We start from the raw sequence: 17,823 nt of genomic DNA, 5'->3' as shown, positions 1-17,823 counted from the left end.
CTTTTATGGAGCTGCTCCTGTCACACTGCTGGACAGTCCTGAAGATGGCTGATGGGGTTAGAATTTTTCAAGGGCTCAGATTATGTCCTGTAGTTTGACATTTTTCATACAGGAAAACAGTTCTGTAATTCAAAATTGGGGCTTTTTTTGCAGTATAGACAAAAGGCTAATGGTCCCAGGTGTGGTCCCAGGTGGTGCCACAAGTTATAGTTTATAACTGTTCTTTCTAAAGTAATCTATTGAACTTAATTTGAAAGGAGCAGAGAGGGAAAACAAGAAATCCACATGTATTGTAGAGAGAACTAGAGTTGAGAATGCCTTGGTGATATTCTGAAAATCAAGTTAACATTATTTGGCAGAGTGCCCGCAGTCCGCAGTCAGCATGGAAGCCCTGGGGAGGTACGTCTGTTACCTCCTCTCTCAGGCAATAGACCCAGCTGAGCGCACATCTCATTGCAGAGAGAAAAGGGTTGTTCAGTTACTTGGTGGGTGAGTCTAGTTAGAGCTTTTCTTCTACTTAGCCCTGAAGGTGTGGAAGGGACAGGGAAAAATAGCATGGTTGTACTGTGCATTAAATGTTGGCAGCCACTCTGGGTTTCTTTATGTCTTAAATAGACAAACAGGTCTTCTTGATCCAGGGATGCTTGTGAACATCCAGCAACCTTTGATACGTGAGGATGGTACTGTTCTTCTGGCCACAGATTCCAAGGTAATGTTATGCCTTCTCTCGTACCTTTGTGTTGCAGTGCATACTGCTTCTCTAAATGTGTGTACCACCTTCTTCTTGGCCTTCAGGGGCCATGTTGAAAGCATGACCTTCTGCTTCTCAATTTATTTCTCGTCATTTAGCCCTCCCCCATTCCCCTACCCCAGCACCATGATTTGTTTTGGGGATGCTAATCACTTTTCAGAAACTCAGTAAGGGCTGGCTGCTCATAGTCATTATAACAGGATTTAGAGTTCAATTTGGAGAAAGTTCTGTGGCTCTCTTCTCTATTAAGATTTTTCCCCCTGGTGCACACATTGGAATACTACTAGCATGTTGAAGAAATAGCTACTTATCCCAAGATGGCCTTTTACAGAAGCCTCTAGTTCCTTTTTATTAGATGACCCACAGGAGGAAACTCAGCCAGAATTCTAACAATTCTAAAACTGCTAGAGCAAATTAGTCATACAGAATGTAACTTGTGGAGGACAGAGATGTTTCTCAATCTGAGAGAGAGAGAGAGACAACTGGCTACCTCATATGAAGGTAACTACAGAGGAGGGTTTTATCCAGGCAGGGGAATTCATTGTCTTTCTCATCTTGTTCCTGGTGTGACCCAAAGTAGCAGTCAGCCACAGCCGAGGTCCAATTTTTCTTCTCTAAAAGGGGTGACTCTGACAGAGCAACCCTTAGAACTAGAGCTGGGCCTGCAGGCTACCTTCTCATTTGTTCATGGGCACATTGGTGTCACACTCAGGACATTAAGGTGCATCCTCTTTTGAGAAAGAAAAGGCAAAAATTAGAGCCACTAGCTGGCACGGAGAGCTGCCCTCCACCCAGTGGTCTTCAGTCTGGGCTTTGAGCATCCTGTCTTTGGTCAGTGGTGATTTGTGTGACCTGGGAATCACACCTGGCTCATTGCTGTCACCCAGGAAACATTCAAGACAGGGACTGACAGGGTAGTGGAGTGGAGAGAAAACTGTAACACTGCAAGGAAAGGCTGAGTAACCTTAAAACTCCAGACTCCCAGGGGGTTTCACAGCAACTATTCTGTTGTGCCTTTTTATTGTTAAATAACATGCCTTTAAATGGCTACACCGTATTTCATTTATCCATTCATCAGCTGATGAACATTTGTGTTGTTTCTATTTTTTGTCTATTCGGTTTCTATTTTTTTGTCTATAATGAATAGTGCTGCTCTTAACATTTGTGTACAAGTATATTTGTGGACCTGTTTTCATTTCTCTAATGTATATACCTAGAAGTGGAACTGCTGGTCATATGGTAACTGTTGAAACTTTTGAGGAATTGCCTAACTGTTTTCCTCAGTGACTGTACCATTTTATATTCCCAACAACTGTGTATGAGGGTTCCAGTTTCTCCACATCTCTCTAACACTTGTTTGTTTTATTACAGCCTCCTAGTGGTATCTCATTGTGATTTTGATTTACATTTCCAGTGATGAGCATCTTTTTATGTGCTTATGGCTATTTGTGTATCCTCTTTGAAGAAATGTCTACTTCAGTTCTTTGCCTGTTTTTTAACTGGCTTATTTGTCTTTTTGTTACGAGTTACGAGAGTTTTTTAGCTATTTCTGGCACCTAAACATTATCGCATATATGATTTGCAAATATTTTCTCCTGTTCTATTGGTTGTCTTGTGTGCGGTGGTGGGTGGTCTTTTGCTGTCTTGATAATGTCTTTTGAAAGACAAAAGTTTAAATTTTGGTAATGTCCAGTTTATCTCTTCTTGATCTATCATCTTATCATGTGTAGATTTGTGTAATAACCACCACAATCAAGATACAGAACTCATCATCCATCACCAAAAGATCTTCTCGTGCTTCCTCCCTGTAGTCAGATTCCCATAGAAGCTGTTTTTAAACCAACATTATACCTTCATTGGCCTGAGAGTCATTCGTGTGTGTATTCACCTGTTAATGTTAACTATTTTTTGTCTCACAGGCTGAAACAAGCCAGGGAGCTCTGGGCACACTGGCAAATGTAGTAACCTCCCTTGCCAACCTAAGTGAATCCCTTAACAATGGTGACACTTCAGAAATGCAGCCAGAGGACCAGTCTGCAAGTGAGATTACTCGGTACGAATCTGTGAGGGTAGAGGCTTCTCTTCTGACGCGCACACTCAGTCACTGCATTGTGAGGGTGGGTGGCAGCATTTTGACACCCACATGTATTTAATCAGGGATTGTAAAATTGTCATGGTGCCCCTGCACATCTGTGTCCTTTCACATTTTAACTGTGGGAATGCGGACCCACTTACGTGTTTTTCGGACTATAAGACGCACCCCCCCCCCCCCCCCCGCCCCGCCCCAGTTTGGGAGGAAAATGGAGGTGCATCTTATTGTCTGAATGTAGCTTACCTGGCTCGCTATAGGATTTCTTCTTTACAGGATGTTATTAAATATTTTACCACATTTTTTGCTTCAAAATTTTTTTTTCTATTTTCCTCCTCTAAAACCTAGGCGCGTCTATGCTCCAAAAAATACGGTATATAAAACAATCAAAATTGCTTTCCATTCCAGACAGTGAAAAAGGACATTGAGTAACTCAGTGGAAGCAAGGACAAACTCTTCAGTGGATAGATGTTACTTGTATCGAGTCACTTTTTATTGTGCCTAAGTATTAATAGCTCATCCCCTTTTCCAGTTCTGTTTTATCCTATTTTTTCATAGTAGTGAGTATAGACCTTAAGTTCCAGGGTAGGTGGATGTTGAGTGGTAGATAGTGTTAGCTGGTCCCAGACACCTGCAACTGGCTGCTGAGGATGTTTCTTCTCTGCAGGATGGCTCCTGTGTTGGTTCCTTTCCTATGGGAGCGGCCACTCCTGCCCATCCTCCCAGACCAGGCAGGTGCACCTCTGGGCCACACAAGTGTACTAGTTCTTACATTCACTTGTGATCTGATAGGAAAATTTAGATCTGATCCAATAGAAAGAGGATAGGATTTCAGTTAGGCAGAATTCTGGTTCCATCACTTACTGTGTGGTCAGTCTTAGAAAAGTTATTTAGCATCCCTAAGCTTCAGCTTTCACATCTGTGAAATGGAGAGAATTCTACCTTGGAAAGTAGTTGTAAAAAATAAAAATTACATGTGAAAATAGTAATATATAGCGTAGTGCCCAATGAAATGTATAGATAATAAATACATAGAAGCTTTCATTGTTATTCCTTCTCTCAGCAAGTAGAATTTAATTATCGTTCCCCAGTGCATTGTTTTTCTCAATTATGTCTCAGCTAGAGTACATTTCCCCTAAAAGCTGTGGATTCACAACACTTGCTTGCTTCAATTTTGCTCACAGGGCATTCGATACCTTAGCTAAAGCACTTAATACCACAGACAGCTCCTCGCCTCCAAGCCTGGCAGATGGGATAGACACCAGTGGAGGAGGAAGCATCCACGTCATCAGCAGAGACCAGTCCACACCCATCATTGAGGTTGAAGGCCCCCTCCTTTCAGACACTCATGTCACATTTAAGGTAAGTGTGTTAAGCCTAACCACGTGCCCCCAGCCTACTGGGAGGGGGGTGATGTACTAGAGCTGTATCAGTTTAAAAACCAAACCTTGGAGTGAGCTCATTTTCTGTTGTGGCATTTGATCAGGATATTGTATTTTAGAACTATATTCCCATTATAAAGCATCTTCACTGATCTTTTGTTCACAGTGGCATTTGACTCTGAAGGTAGCCCTGACAGGCTGATGTGGTGGGGCTGACCAGCAAGGACTAAAAGCGGACTGCTATGCCTTCTACCTTCCGATGGTGACCTGGCTCCAGCACAGGCTGAGGCAGACCACTTGGTCTGCTCCAAAAGCAGGCAGCCAGCCCTCATTCCCACCCGTCAGTCCTGACCACCTGCCCTCTAAGCTGTAGAAAGTAGATCTTAGGTGTCCTTGAAGGGTCCTATGAGGTCCCCACAGGCCTTCCGCACACTCTCGTCCACCAGCCTCGTTTCACGGGACACTCACAGCTTCCCTAAAGCCCTCTTAGTCCTTAGATCTCCAGACTTAGTCTTGCTGTTCCCCCAGAATTCTTGACTAGAGAGATACGGCTGGTCATTTAGAAAGATTGGGTCCCTGCTTATAATTGCACAAAGATATTGAGGACACAGATCACCAATGGGATTCAAGCTTCAAAGGCACTAGAGCTCCTAGACATTGGAACTCCTGGAGCGCAGGCCTGACATTATGGTGGTGGGATGTTACTCTCCTACCGTCTGGGCTTCTGTTCCATCACTCACTGTTGCCTTGAGGCCACCTACCAAATGTCTGTTAATCTAGGAAGTTGACCCCTTTTTCCCAATTTGATTTAGACTTTAACCTATGACTTAATATGGAATTGCCTTGCAACAGACAATTTAGTTGAGGCAAGAGTTCAAAAATATTTCTTTGTATGGGTAAGCTGAGAGGTCCCATCATTCCACATTCTGAGAGCCATCAAACCCTAGTTCACCGGGCAGGAAACCATGGGGAGCCAGTGCCAGCACCCCCTACAGAGAACACACACTTCATAGGAGGATGGGCCCATACAGGAGCCTCAGCGTCTGAGATAGCAACTCTAGCTGCCATGATGGTGAAACACAACAGGGATTTGTACTGACAGACCAGGCCATCCCCTGTCCCTTGGTCACATCCTGTGCTCTGTACCTTCTCTTCTCCAGCTAACAATGCCCAGCCCAATGCCAGAGTACCTCAACGTGCACTACATCTGCGAGTCTGCGTCCCGCCTGCTTTTCCTCTCCATGCACTGGGCCAGGTCAATCCCAGCTTTTCAGGCACTTGGGTAAGAGGCCTTTTTCCCTGGGAATCTTCAGGCGAGGGCCTCACCCTCCCTAGCAATGGCCTGGAAGGTCTCTGAGGGCCCTTGTATTTCCTGTGACTTTATTTTCTTATTAAATATACTCAGTGGACTGGTAGCAGGGCACCATAGTTGCTAGTGCTACAGTGTTCCTTAAATCTTTAGCAAAACTTCTCCATGTGCTAAGGACTTAGATTTAGCAGCTGAGGATGGAGTGGAACAGAGGCAGGAGTCACCCTAAAATCTGGAGACAAGTAAGAGTATGCTGCCTCTTGGGGCATCTGAGATAAGGACATACTGTGTTGCAATGCACCAGCCATGCCACCCCAAGTATAAATTACCCAATGCAGGGCTGAAAGCTGGCTTGGACGGCCCCTTCCTCCCCACTGTAGTCCCAGTTCCTGAGCTTAGGTGTAGGGTATGTCACCACCCTTCAGAGTCTACATTCACCTCTTAGTCCTTTGATTACTGCATCCTCTCAGACCAGCTGCAGATTTAGTAAATGATGGTTTAGTCATACCTATTAAAATTTCTCATTACTTAAGTTCAAAAAGTCTTTTTTAAGAGAATAGTTTGTCCTCAGAGGGACTCAGTTAAGAGATTTTTAGATGGTGGTGTCCTTAGAGAATGATCCTGGATGTATCATAGACCTTCAACACATACTTGCTGAATCCATTTGTTTGGGGCATGCTGGGTTTGGGAAGTGCCAGCTTGCACCCATGCCCACCTTCCCTTCTGTGTTCCCAGGCAGGACTGCAACACCAGCCTGGTACGGGCCTGCTGGAACGAGCTCTTCACCCTCGGCCTCGCCCAGTGTGCCCAGGTCATGAGTCTGTCCACTATCCTGGCAGCCATCGTCAACCACCTGCAGAACAGCATCCAAGAAGGTAGGACTGGAATGTGGGGGGCTCTGTCGAAGCTGGCCCCTCGCAAATTAGCTAGCTTTAGTGTTCCACACCATTCATAGGCTGAGGGAGGTTTAACTTTTAAGTAATAAAAGTTAGGGCCAGTCAGAACATTTAAATTTCTTCCTGATTGCCTTTTTTTCATTTAGTGAATGTGAAAGAGAAGAAAAAGATAATTGAAAAAAGTTGGCAGCTTCCTGCTATATAGACATGCAGTGATATTTTCAGAATAATCATAATTTATGTTTTCATCTTCATTAACAGGTTACCCTTTTTATGTATAATATTTCACAAATCCTCACAACCCTATAGAGACTGTTACCTCAGTGTTACCTATGGAGAAACTGAGGTCCTGGTAAGATTCCTGACTTGCCCCAAATGAAACAGCAGGTAGAAGAGCTGAGGTACCAACTTAGGTCATGCAGACCCCAGTCCAGGACAGTTACCTCAGCTCCTTGTGAATGAACAAATGACTCTCCTCTGACACCTGTGGCAGCAACCCTCTTAACATTTGGCGGTCAGATCCCAGTGTGTCAGGACTGGGACTCTGCCAGTGCAGTGCAGTCTGTCCACATGCTGCGTGTCCTCAATACACTGAAGACACCGTCTCGGTGGAACATGCCAGGGTTAGAGACTAACACTGATAACCTCACTTGCAGCTGAGTAGAAATCCAGCTGTGCTTGTAATTGAGCACTCCACGTGTATGATATCTGGCAATGTGAGTTACCTAGTCACATCTTTGTAGTTATTCCTTTGGAATAGTTACAAAAAGGTGATTTCTAAAACCCTGTAACATTTTATTGAATTTAAGTTAGATTTGTTCACAAATGAGCTTCTAGTTTTATTTTTAACTGAGTGTAATACCGATACCCCTCAGCAAAATATTATCATGAGGATTAAATCAGATAACATACAGAGTTGTTTTGACGACTAAAAAATGCCAACATTTCGAGTTAGCAAATATTTACTAAATGCCTGCAGAGACCTAGAATACCTAACCATCGATAAGAACACACATATGGGTCTTAAGCACAGAATAAAAGAAATGATCAATTTTTACTACAAGCCAAAGGTGTAGCCCAGGGTGGGGCCAGGGAGAAGCACTGGTTCAGGGGTCCATTATTGAAACAGAATATAGAATAGTGGAATTGGTACCTGTTGTCACTGGACCTTCAACAGGAAAATAAAGCTCCTGACCATCTTGAGATAATTGGATTTTCATTAAAACACGAAATTATTCTCTCTTCTTTCCCCGCCCTCAAAGAAGCTTATGTTATTGTTATTAGCCTTTCTTAGGGGGTCTGTGATGTTGATTTCTAGATAAACTTTCTGGCGACCGGATAAAGCAAGTCATGGAGCACATCTGGAAGCTTCAGGAGTTCTGTAACAGTATGGCGAAGCTGGATATAGACGGCTATGAGTATGCATACCTTAAAGCTATAGTTCTCTTTAGCCCCGGTAAGATATGTGGTGGTGGCACTTGACTGTTTTCCACCTGTGTCTACTGATGTTTGAGAACACGAATGTGTTGGTGAAGTCATCGGCAGTGGAGAGAAGAGACCTGCCAGACTGTGACTGAATGTTTTCACAATAGGTGTGCTTTGCTAGCTTACATAAATACATTGTTTTAAATTCTTGCCTTTACAGTCCCAAAGAAATGGCTTTATATAAATTTAATTTGTATCCTAATTAAACCATTGGCCAAATGGGGCTGCAGCATACAAAATAGAATGTTCTACCATCCTGTGTCCTTTTCGTTTGTTTTTTGTTTTGTTTTGCTCTTTGCCAGTTTTCAGGTTATGTTAGCATATACAACCCAGTACAGATAGAAAAGTGCACAAGTTTACCTACAGTCCTCTGTGGAGGGCAGTAGCAGCACCTGCTGCAGGGTACAAGAAAAGCTATGGTCCCGGCAGGTGAGGAAGAGTCAGCAGGACTGTTGGTGGAAAGTAAGAGACGGTTGCGCCGGCCTCATTCACTACCCCTCTGCTGTTGGAGCATCCTGAGAGGTCACTTTTGTGACTGACTGTTGCCCTTACCATTGTCCTCGATAACTGGAGTTGTACACAGCTTATCCTTTCCCTTCCTCCCCAGTCCTACACTCAAAAACAACAAAATAGTTAATAAAAATGGGAGAAATTGCCCTGGCTGGTGTGGCTCAGTGGATTGAGTGCTGGCCTGTGAACCTAAAGGTCGCTTGTTCAATTCCCAGCAGGGCACACGCCAGTTGGGGGCCTGGTGCAAGACAGAGCTGATCAGTGTTTCTCTCCCTCTCTTCCTCCCTCCGTTCCCTTCTCTCTTAAAAATAAATAAAAATATTTTTTCAACATTTATTTTTTAGAGAGAGGGGAAGGGAAGGAGAAAGAGGGAGAGAAACATCAGTGTGTGGTTGCCTCTCATGCGCCCCCTACTGGGTACCTGGTCCACAACCCAGGCATGTGCCCTGACTGGGAATTGAACCAGTGACCCTTTGGTTACCAGGCCCATGCTCAATCCACTGAGCTGCTACACTAGCCAGAGAAAATTTTTTTTTTATTTTAATGGGAAAAAGTATGTGATTAACTATCTAGAAAATAAATTTCTAATTCATGTGATAGTTTTAAAATCGATATGTTTTACAGAGTAGTAGGAGTCAAACATCCAGAACAAGCAGTTGGGGCTTCTGAGGCTGGAATGACTACTCGGGAGCCCAGCTTCCTCCTGGGCACCTCCAGGCCTTGGCTAAGCACAGGAAAATCCTGAAACATCGAAACCCAGTCAGTCTTCAGAATTCAAGCTATTGTGCTTGAGAAATTTATCAGAAGTTTGATTAAAAATAAGTACTAAGAAATCGGTGAGGCTTTCTAAATATAGGAGGCAATTTGTGGGCACTTTTCTCTTTTCAGATCATCCAGGTTTGACCAGCACAAGCCAGATTGAAAAATTCCAAGAAAAGGCACAGATGGAGTTGCAGGACTATGTTCAGAAAACCTACTCAGAAGACACCTACCGGTGAGATGCACAGGCACATGCTCTTGCTCGGGATGGGGAGGAATGCAGCTGGATCTGTAGTTGCAAGTATAAATTATGTTAGCCATCCCATTTCTAGCAGCCTGGTAAACCCTGTATTTGATTACACTAGATTCCTACATTTAATAAGTGGTAATGGAGTGTGGAAAGTGCCCGGCGGGAAGAGTCAGGAATACCAGGCCATCCCAGTGTTGCCAGGTAACTGGGTGTTGAGACCTTGGGTTGCTCTCCTCTGTGACTTGGGGATTGGACGATGCTATATGGTCTCCTGTAGGGCTAACATTAGGCATGAGGCATGAGTCCTCAAGGAGACACCCCTTGTCCAGAACAGTTAGTTGGAAGCCCTGCTCCTCTGATCCGCATCCACTCCACAGGCAATGCTACAGTACTTGACAGAAAAGTTTTCATGTCATAAACCAAGTCTGACCCCTATAAAGCAGTGAGTGAGTTGCGTCAAACAGTAATTTTTACCCCCAGATAACCTGACTTTAAAAGTCCCTTTATTCAGGTGAAAGTTAATTTATATTATTTGTAAGGGTTGGGAGATAGATATATACACACCTTTCTCATGCAGACTTGAATAGGAAAGTTGTTCTGAAATAGGGCAGAATGCCTGACAGACTTTCTAGCCAAGGAATGGAAGAGCTCTTTCCCCCTGACCACGCCAACCCACTGGAGGCTACATGAATTTCTGGGGCCCTAACAAGCAAATTATTTAGTATTTCCCTCCCCATCTTATACCCTCAAAATAAATACTGCAGCAGGGGGAACTGCCTGGCCCCACCTTCCCCAACTTGCTTCTCAGCCCCAGGGGACCATTTCTCTGGCGTGATTGGTGGGGGGCCTATGGCTGGCCCTGCTGGCAGAGAGCCTACCTCTGCTTTCGGCACACCTCCATGGCTTACAGGCAGCTTTTGCCAAAGCAGGTTCCATTGTCTAGTAGGATCACTGACGACCTCACTGTGAATCTAGAATATCTTGAGCCTCAATACACATCAAATGGGACTGTCAAGTAATGTGCCCATACCCAGAATTTAATGCATCCAGCCAGGTGTGAAGTCAAGCTGTCCCCTGAAGAGGTCACAGGCCTACTCCCACACAGTGCCTACAGCCAGAAGCAGCTGAAAATGCCCATCTGGGGGCTGCTGGCAGAGCCCCAGCACACTAGAATTCACCTTGACAATAGCAACTCTCGTCTCTGAAAGTAGAGGTTCTAAAAAAGTCCTGAGTCACTCTGTCCAGTCAGGGACCCTGGGGGAGAAGGGGACAAGCCGGGTGATTTAGGACCAAAAATGAAATAAAGGAGTCTTTGTCATACGATTCAGAAACTCAAAGACAGTTCCCAAAGAAACAGCCCTAGAGTGGTTTACACCATTTATACATTCATTTTTTTTAGTCTTTCCCATCCTTATGCTTTTTCTCATCCTGTTTGTTTCTCCTGAAATACCCTCTCATTCCTCCCCACTCTTTGCATCTCTGCTGATAGACATTTTAGCCAGCCTCTAAGGCCTAGCTGAGATGTGGCATGCTCCAGAAAGTCCTCCTTGATTTGTCTTTGCTGGCTTCCTGACACCCTGCAGCCGCTGGTCAACCCCTCCAGGTCTGTGGCGGTGTCCCCTTATACCTTTGTGCGCCCTGCAAGACTCACGGTGGCTGGGTGAATGGATGATGGGCTGGAATGCTGCTTGCATAATATTAATATATTTTCCCTTTTTAAAAATAACATACAATGTTCACTGTAAAAACATTCTAGAAAGCAAAGAGAAAATTTTTAACTCTGTGTAAATACCACTTGTCTAGAGATACCTGTTAATGTTTTATGTATTTACTTCCAGAAGTTTTTTTATGTATGTGTAATTGGAATCATAAAATATAAAGTAAGATTTTGTAACCATTTTTTAAAATTTAATATTCAATGAGTGTACATACTCTTCATCATTTTCTGTGGCTGAAGAGATGCTATAATTTCCTACTGGTGAGCATGTAGGTCGTTTCCAGACTGGGCTAGCACTGCCGTGTGCACTGGCTGTGGAGTGGCTTCCAGGGGTGTCCAACCTCTTGGTGTCTCTGGGCCACAATAGAAGAAGAGTTGTCTTGGGCCACACATTAAATACATTGCGACACGTAATCACAAAAGCACCTCATATTGTTTTAAGTAAATTGACGATTTTGTGTTGGGCCACAGGTTGGACACCCCTGCAGTTTAGACAGTGTCCCATGACCCTCCTGGACAGAGTCATGGTGTGCCCTCCACCCAGGGTTTCTTTAAAACAAAAACAATTTTATTGTTTTATTTTAAATTATAATGCTAAGTGAATACTGGAAATGGGGGCAATACAGAAAAAGTTTTAATATGTAAAATCATTCCAAATTTCAGTACCCAGAGGCCAACCTTTAGCATTCTGGTACATACCCTCCTGAATACTGTTTACGAATGTGCACGAAATAAATACGCACAAGTGCGATTGTGCTGCACTTGCTGCTTCACAGCCTCCTTTCAAGTTTCTGTTCAGCTACATGTCATGGACTTCTTCTCCTTATCAGTGAACTTGGATCTTTATTATCCTTCTTAATGAGTGCATACTGCTCCATTACATGAAGACACCATATTTCTTTCAACCTGTGCTCTGTTGATAGATTTCCACACTTTTCTTTTTGGTGGGGGAGGGGAGAGCTGTTATAAACAACGAAGGGAACATATTTATACATACATCCTTGCACTTACTTCTTTGACTTTTTCTCATGATAAAACTACAAAAGGAACTACTGAAATCAGAACAACAAGAGGTGAACTGTGGCTGCATCTGTTGTCTGGTTCAGTTCTGAGCAGCGCAGATAGGGCCCCTGGGAGCCTGTCCAGGACAAAGTCTGAAGGGCATCAAGTCCCCCTTTTTCTAATGACCCTCCCTCTTACAGATTGGCCCGGATTCTCGTCCGCCTGCCGGCACTCAGGCTGATGAGCTCCAACATAACAGAAGAACTTTTTTTTACTGGTCTCATTGGCAATGTTTCGATAGACAGCATAATCCCCTATATCCTCAAGATGGAGACGGCAGAGTACAATGGCCAGATCACCGGAGCCAGTCTATAGTGCACACCACACTCCTGCTGAGGAGCAAAAGGTTCCTCTGGGACTGCTCAGAGACAGAGAAAATGAAGTAGTAGTATTTTGGTATGTGCAAATATTTCCAGTATGTCCATCATTTCCTAGCTGGTTTCTTCTTATCTGTTAATCCCAGACAATAGCAACTAAAAGACTAGTGGTATCCTTTCCTGCCATAAGAAATGTTTAAATGCCTTTTGATGAAGCAGATTTTGGAGCAATCTTTTAACTCAATTTGTATTTAGAAATTCTCAAAGGGCAAAAAGCAAAGTTTTATAATGTCAGAGACTAGTATTAAAACTAAAAGAACCTAAGAGAACAGTATGTGTGTGTATATATATATATTAAAAATGTCCTTGGAATTAATAACTACTAATTACCAGGGTAATAATATTAGCACTTTCTAAGCACTTCTTATCGATGCATAATGTTAGCAACATCTTGTCTATTCGCAGGGCAAATGGAAAACTGTATACATCTTTTGCCTAAATGCTAATGATTTCTGTGAAAATGCAATAGGGTACAGGAGACAATCATTTAAGTTTAAGAAAAGAAGGCATCATTCCTAATTGTATGCGTACTTTGGTGGTATTGAACTAAATCCCTGTGAGCAATGAAAATGTGTCTTATCTGTATCATGCAGTAAGTGGGAGTGCACTAGCAGTCAGTGGTGACCCAAACCAAAACCTTCTTCAGTCACAGAGCTGATGCTTGTCAGGTTCCCTGACCTCTGGTCCTGGCCTGTGACAGGCATCTGCAGGCTCCTCCAACCAAACCACGGCATCTTCTGATGACTGGTTCTCAGAATTGGACTGCAACCAGTCAGACGTTAACTGCCAATTCCTGCAGCAATTGACAGTTTGGGCATTTTGAACCCTTGATAGTAGGATTTCCTGAATACAATCTGGGGTGGCTGCAGTTTTCAGATGGAGGGATGTGGTCTCCCTGGCGCATGAGGGTTTGTTTCCCTCTGGGGTCAGGACATGTGTACAGGATCTTGCTGCCTGGCTAGGGCAGTGGTGAAGCTGAATGGAAGGGTTCTCTGTTGACCTTAAATATCAGGGTCTTTCAGAACGTCTCTAGACTCAGCATCTCTGTTAGCAAGTTTCTTAATAGTGCTGGCCCACCATGCACTTTGATCCCCCCAGGTGTGTGCCAGCATACAAACCTTGGAGCACTTGGATGATGGATGCAGAAGCAGGCTGCCTGCTCCTTAGAAAATGACCATTAGTTCCTAAAGTTATTTTCTTTCTCATAACTTGTAGCAACCATTGTTTACAAGAACAGAATATAAGGAAATTCTTACCTAGAGAAGAGCACCTATAAATTCCCGTGGATGTGAGTTACAGCAAGCATTTCCTGCACTCCCTGCCTCCCAAGCACTCCCTAGTCTGGCTAGGGCATCAGTCAAGGTGGGCACTTCATTGCGCTGTGCGTGGGTGTCAGACAGGCCAGCCACAGGCTTACAGAATAATGGGATGTATTATTCTGAAGTGTATTAACAGCACTTTATGAAAGTCATTAGTGAGAATTAAGTGGGGACAGTCTCTCCCATTATAATTTCCAGCTTGGATTTAATTATCTTTAATAGTTCATGCCTTGGAAGCAAATTTTGAGAATAGTGAGGGTGCCCATTATAAAATGATGGAAAGGATTTAATCTTACCAGCTTAAAGTTTTGGTTTTCTAACTCCGAAGTGATTTTAAATTTCAAAATTAAGACAAAAAATTGGCAAAGACATTGGAGTTAGGACAGGTCTGTATCATTTCTGCTTGTAAAAGGTTTTAGCAGAGGGCATTTTGAAGCACATTCATGCATCTTAATCAGCAAATTGTCTCTTTTTCTCCTTGAGTTTTAAAAGCAAGCATATCTGGTGATCACATTGTGGCTCCCTGGAAATACGCACTGTGTCACATCTTTCGGATCTGAGTCCTCCGTGCTGGTGAAAAGGTCCACACTGGCCAGCTCCCTCACTCCCAGGGGCAGTCCCTGGGAGTCCTGTGTCTTTCAGGCTGTTAGACTCTGGTTGCCTTAAGATATTGGGGCAGCTTAGGCAAGACCTAGGCTGCAGTCCTGACTAAGCCACTGCTTAGATATGTTGGGAAGAGGTGGTAACCAGCAGGACAGTGAACACGTGGATGGGGAAGTGCCACACTCCAGCAAGACAGCCCTGGAGAAAAGTCTGTGTAGCTTAGGAAGTTCCTGATTCTAACCTGGTCCTTTCCCTTGAGTCCCTTCACTGGTAGTGGCTGATTCCAGTGGACCATTTTGGGGTTTGAGCACTCCTCATTAGTTCCTAGATTCTGTTGGCCTTACTCTGAAGTGGCCTTTTCCTTAAGGATCAGGTCCACACCACCTGAACTCTCGCTGCCCCCAAATCATTTCAAGCATTTGACAGCAGGTCTATTCTCTTGTCAAATTGGTTAAAAGATGTAAGCTCAAAGTCAAGAATTATTTAAAAGGGATCCCAAGCAAATATTTGGCCTCAGTTTTCACAAGGCTTTTAACCTGTGCTAGTAGTTTCAAACTCTAGATTTAGTGAAGTAGACCAGCCCTCTGCCTACTGAATCTCTGAGAGAAATAAGGCAGGAGCAGGATTCTTTACCATGTAGCCTACTCATACGCACCCTTCTGCTGGCCTGGCCAGTCCTCCCTCAGTGAGGAGAGGTACACTGGCCAAGGGAGGTGGGCATGGATTTACACAGTTGCTTTGTGATGAAGTGGGCTCTTTTCCACTGGTATCTTAGACAATGTTGGACAGTTATGTGTTGTTGAAACTTGTGGCGTCCATTACATATAATCATAAAACAGGGCAAGAAGAAATTTAAGACCAAATTACCCACTCAAATAATACTTTCCAAGCTATTCCGGGAAGTATTTTTAAGAAAGTATGTTACTGCCCTTCTAATTTGAGATTTGTATTAGTTTATTGAGAGTTACATTATTTATTGTCTTATCTCTGTGGTTGAGGTTCTTGTTTGGGTTTTACAATTTTAGGTGTAGTCACTTGTGATGTGTTATGTAATATCCCTCAAGGGGCTTTCCAGCTTGTTAGTGTCAGTATTAAATGTGGACTCTGTTCTGAGGCGATCGCCACCAGTCACGCTGATAGCAACGGACTTGTCTACTCTGGGCTCCCCAACATGGCGGCGACACTCTCACTAGAGCTTACTTAGCAGTTCCGCTTATTTTGAGGATGGCCATGGCAGGGAGCCAAGAATTAGAAGGGCTCTTCCTGTACCTTGTGCTTTTATTTTGGGAAAACCATATCCTGGTCCTTTGGGGCGTTCCCAGCAGAGCAGTCTCACTCCCTGCCAATCCCTGCTTGACAGGCAGCCCTTGGCTGTGGATCCAAGTTCTGTGTATGACCTGGTTAGATTAAAGTCAGGGAGTATGGCCTCCTTTCCAGTGGAAATGGCCTGACGTGCAGTGGGGCTATAGGTGCCATTTCAGCTCTTCTCTGAGCCCAGGTCATGAAAAGTGTCATCTTCTCATACTCACTTTATCTCAGGAGGTCAGTGCCCTTCAGATCCTGGGAAGGTCTGAACAGGCTGAGCAGATGATCCCATACTTGTCCCACTTCCATTCCCTACTAGATTGTGCGGCTCTGAAAATGTATTAACTTTGGTGTGAGTTCATAATTGAGACAGAGTGGGTATGGGTCTCTGTACACAGGGCTCTGTGCCTCCCACCAGCGTGGCATGTCCGCATGTGCAGCCCCGAGCTCCCCTCAGCACATTGTGCGTGTACCGATTTATAGGCTTGTATGACTGAACGAATGTACATGTGTTTATATCTTCTATATATATATACAGTGTATATAGTGTATGTGTACATAGGTGTATATTATGTATACAGACATATAGCCACGTACCCAAACCCTCCTTGTGTTTTAAAGAGAATCTATGATAAGAGTTGCTGAAATAAATTGATGTGGGTGTTCCAAGGTCCCTCAGGAGGATGGACTTGCTGAGATTTTAACTCCATTTTCCTTTGGATTTTTTTGGTCTGTCTGGGAAAGGCCATGAAATCAGAATATCCACTCCGTGCCAGGGAAAGTTCCAGACAGAAAAAGTCCCAACAGGATGACATTGCTATGTATTCTCCAGGGTCAGACAAGGGGTAGGAAGCTGGAAGACAATTTATCCTAATGTCCAAAAACTAGATGGGGATCTTTAATCTGGTTTTCATACACCTATTTATGGCCTAACTGGAAGGAATGTGGTAGTTTGAGCCTTTGGCCTTCCCAGAGACTCGCTGTCACGTGGTCAGTTTCAGAACAGTCTGTGTCAGGGGACCTGGCGCCCAGTGTGGTAGCAGTTTCCCCACTTGCTCTGGCCGCAGCAGACGGTGGGCACTGCCCTGTGAGTAAACAAATGCCTAACTCCAGTTGCAAAACAAACAAAAAAACCCAAAATATCCAGCCTACCTGGCATTCTTTAAAAATAAGCATAAATGTTGTTGGCTAGCTTTATGGCATATGTTACAAATCTTAAATTACTTCTCCAACGATAGCATGTGAATGAAATCTACTGACTTCTTTCTCTAAATTATGATTAAAAAATTTCAGTTACAGTTTGCATTTTAATATGGATATGTATGCCCTTAAAGCTACAGATGCCAAATTTTCCTTGTTCAAGTTTATTCTGGTGATCTTTTCCCCTTAAATCGGGCTTTAACTGAGACATGGCACTTGGAAACCAGGGCTCAGCCCAGCAGTAGTTACTCACGGACCTGATAAGCACAGGGGCCTGGCTGGCCAGGAAGGTTGAAAGCTGGCCTGCTGAAAGAAATCACTGGATAGCTGCAAAAACCTAATCCACAGGTTGCTTTTTTTTTTTTTGTTTTTTTAAATAAGCTGTTGGAATGTTTGAAAATACTTCATTGAGACCATGTACTCAGTGCCTTTTGTGAGACTGGGCTGTTCAGCCTCCAGCTTCCCCATCTGTGACGTAAAGAAGCTCCTGCTGCTTCACTGGCCTCCCAGCAGTGGTTGTCACCTTTCCCATGTCCTTGCCTGTTGTGACAATCACTATTGAAAGTAGCTTTCCATTTCAGATAATAGAAGTGGAAGATTAAGTCTCTACATGAATCTTTAAAATAAAAATTTTCCTTTGGAGCTATTTATCTTAGCGGCAAACTAAAAATAAACTGAGACCTTTAAAAAAAGTATCTTGGGGTAGCGAATATCTGAGATATTTTTAATGCCCCACTATACTTTGAATTAAGCAGACAATAATTTTGGTGTCTCAAAATGTATACATACAACATAGAAAAAAGTGCTAT

General features: G+C 43.7%; 1 protein-coding gene across 5 annotated transcripts in view; it reads left to right on the top strand.

Annotated features, from left to right (window-relative positions):
• NR2C2 (nuclear receptor subfamily 2 group C member 2) overlaps positions 1–16,139 on the top strand; it is a 91,838-nt gene extending 75,699 nt beyond the window's left edge. For 3 of the 5 annotated variants that reach the window (XM_053929911.2, XM_053929909.1, XM_053929907.1), the window contains 8 exons: positions 616–709; positions 2,671–2,804; positions 4,025–4,202; positions 5,383–5,504; positions 6,267–6,406; positions 7,746–7,883; positions 9,311–9,416; positions 9,547–12,340. In XM_053929911.2, coding sequence (XP_053785886.1) covers positions 616–709; positions 2,671–2,804; positions 4,025–4,202; positions 5,383–5,504; positions 6,267–6,406; positions 7,746–7,883; positions 9,311–9,416; positions 9,547–9,733 — 1,099 coding nt within the window. In that variant the 3' untranslated portion in view covers positions 9,734–12,340. The other 2 variants (XM_053929910.2, XM_053929908.2) reach the window with 1 other exon arrangement.
• Positions 16,140–17,823: the final 1,684 nt, after the last annotated feature.

This window comes from Desmodus rotundus, chromosome 8 (genome assembly GCF_022682495.2).
Source record: "Desmodus rotundus isolate HL8 chromosome 8, HLdesRot8A.1, whole genome shotgun sequence".
Classification (NCBI taxonomy): domain Eukaryota; kingdom Metazoa; phylum Chordata; class Mammalia; order Chiroptera; family Phyllostomidae; genus Desmodus; species Desmodus rotundus.
The sequence above is the reverse complement of the archived record's forward strand: the minus strand, read 5'-3'. Positions and strand labels throughout refer to the sequence as shown.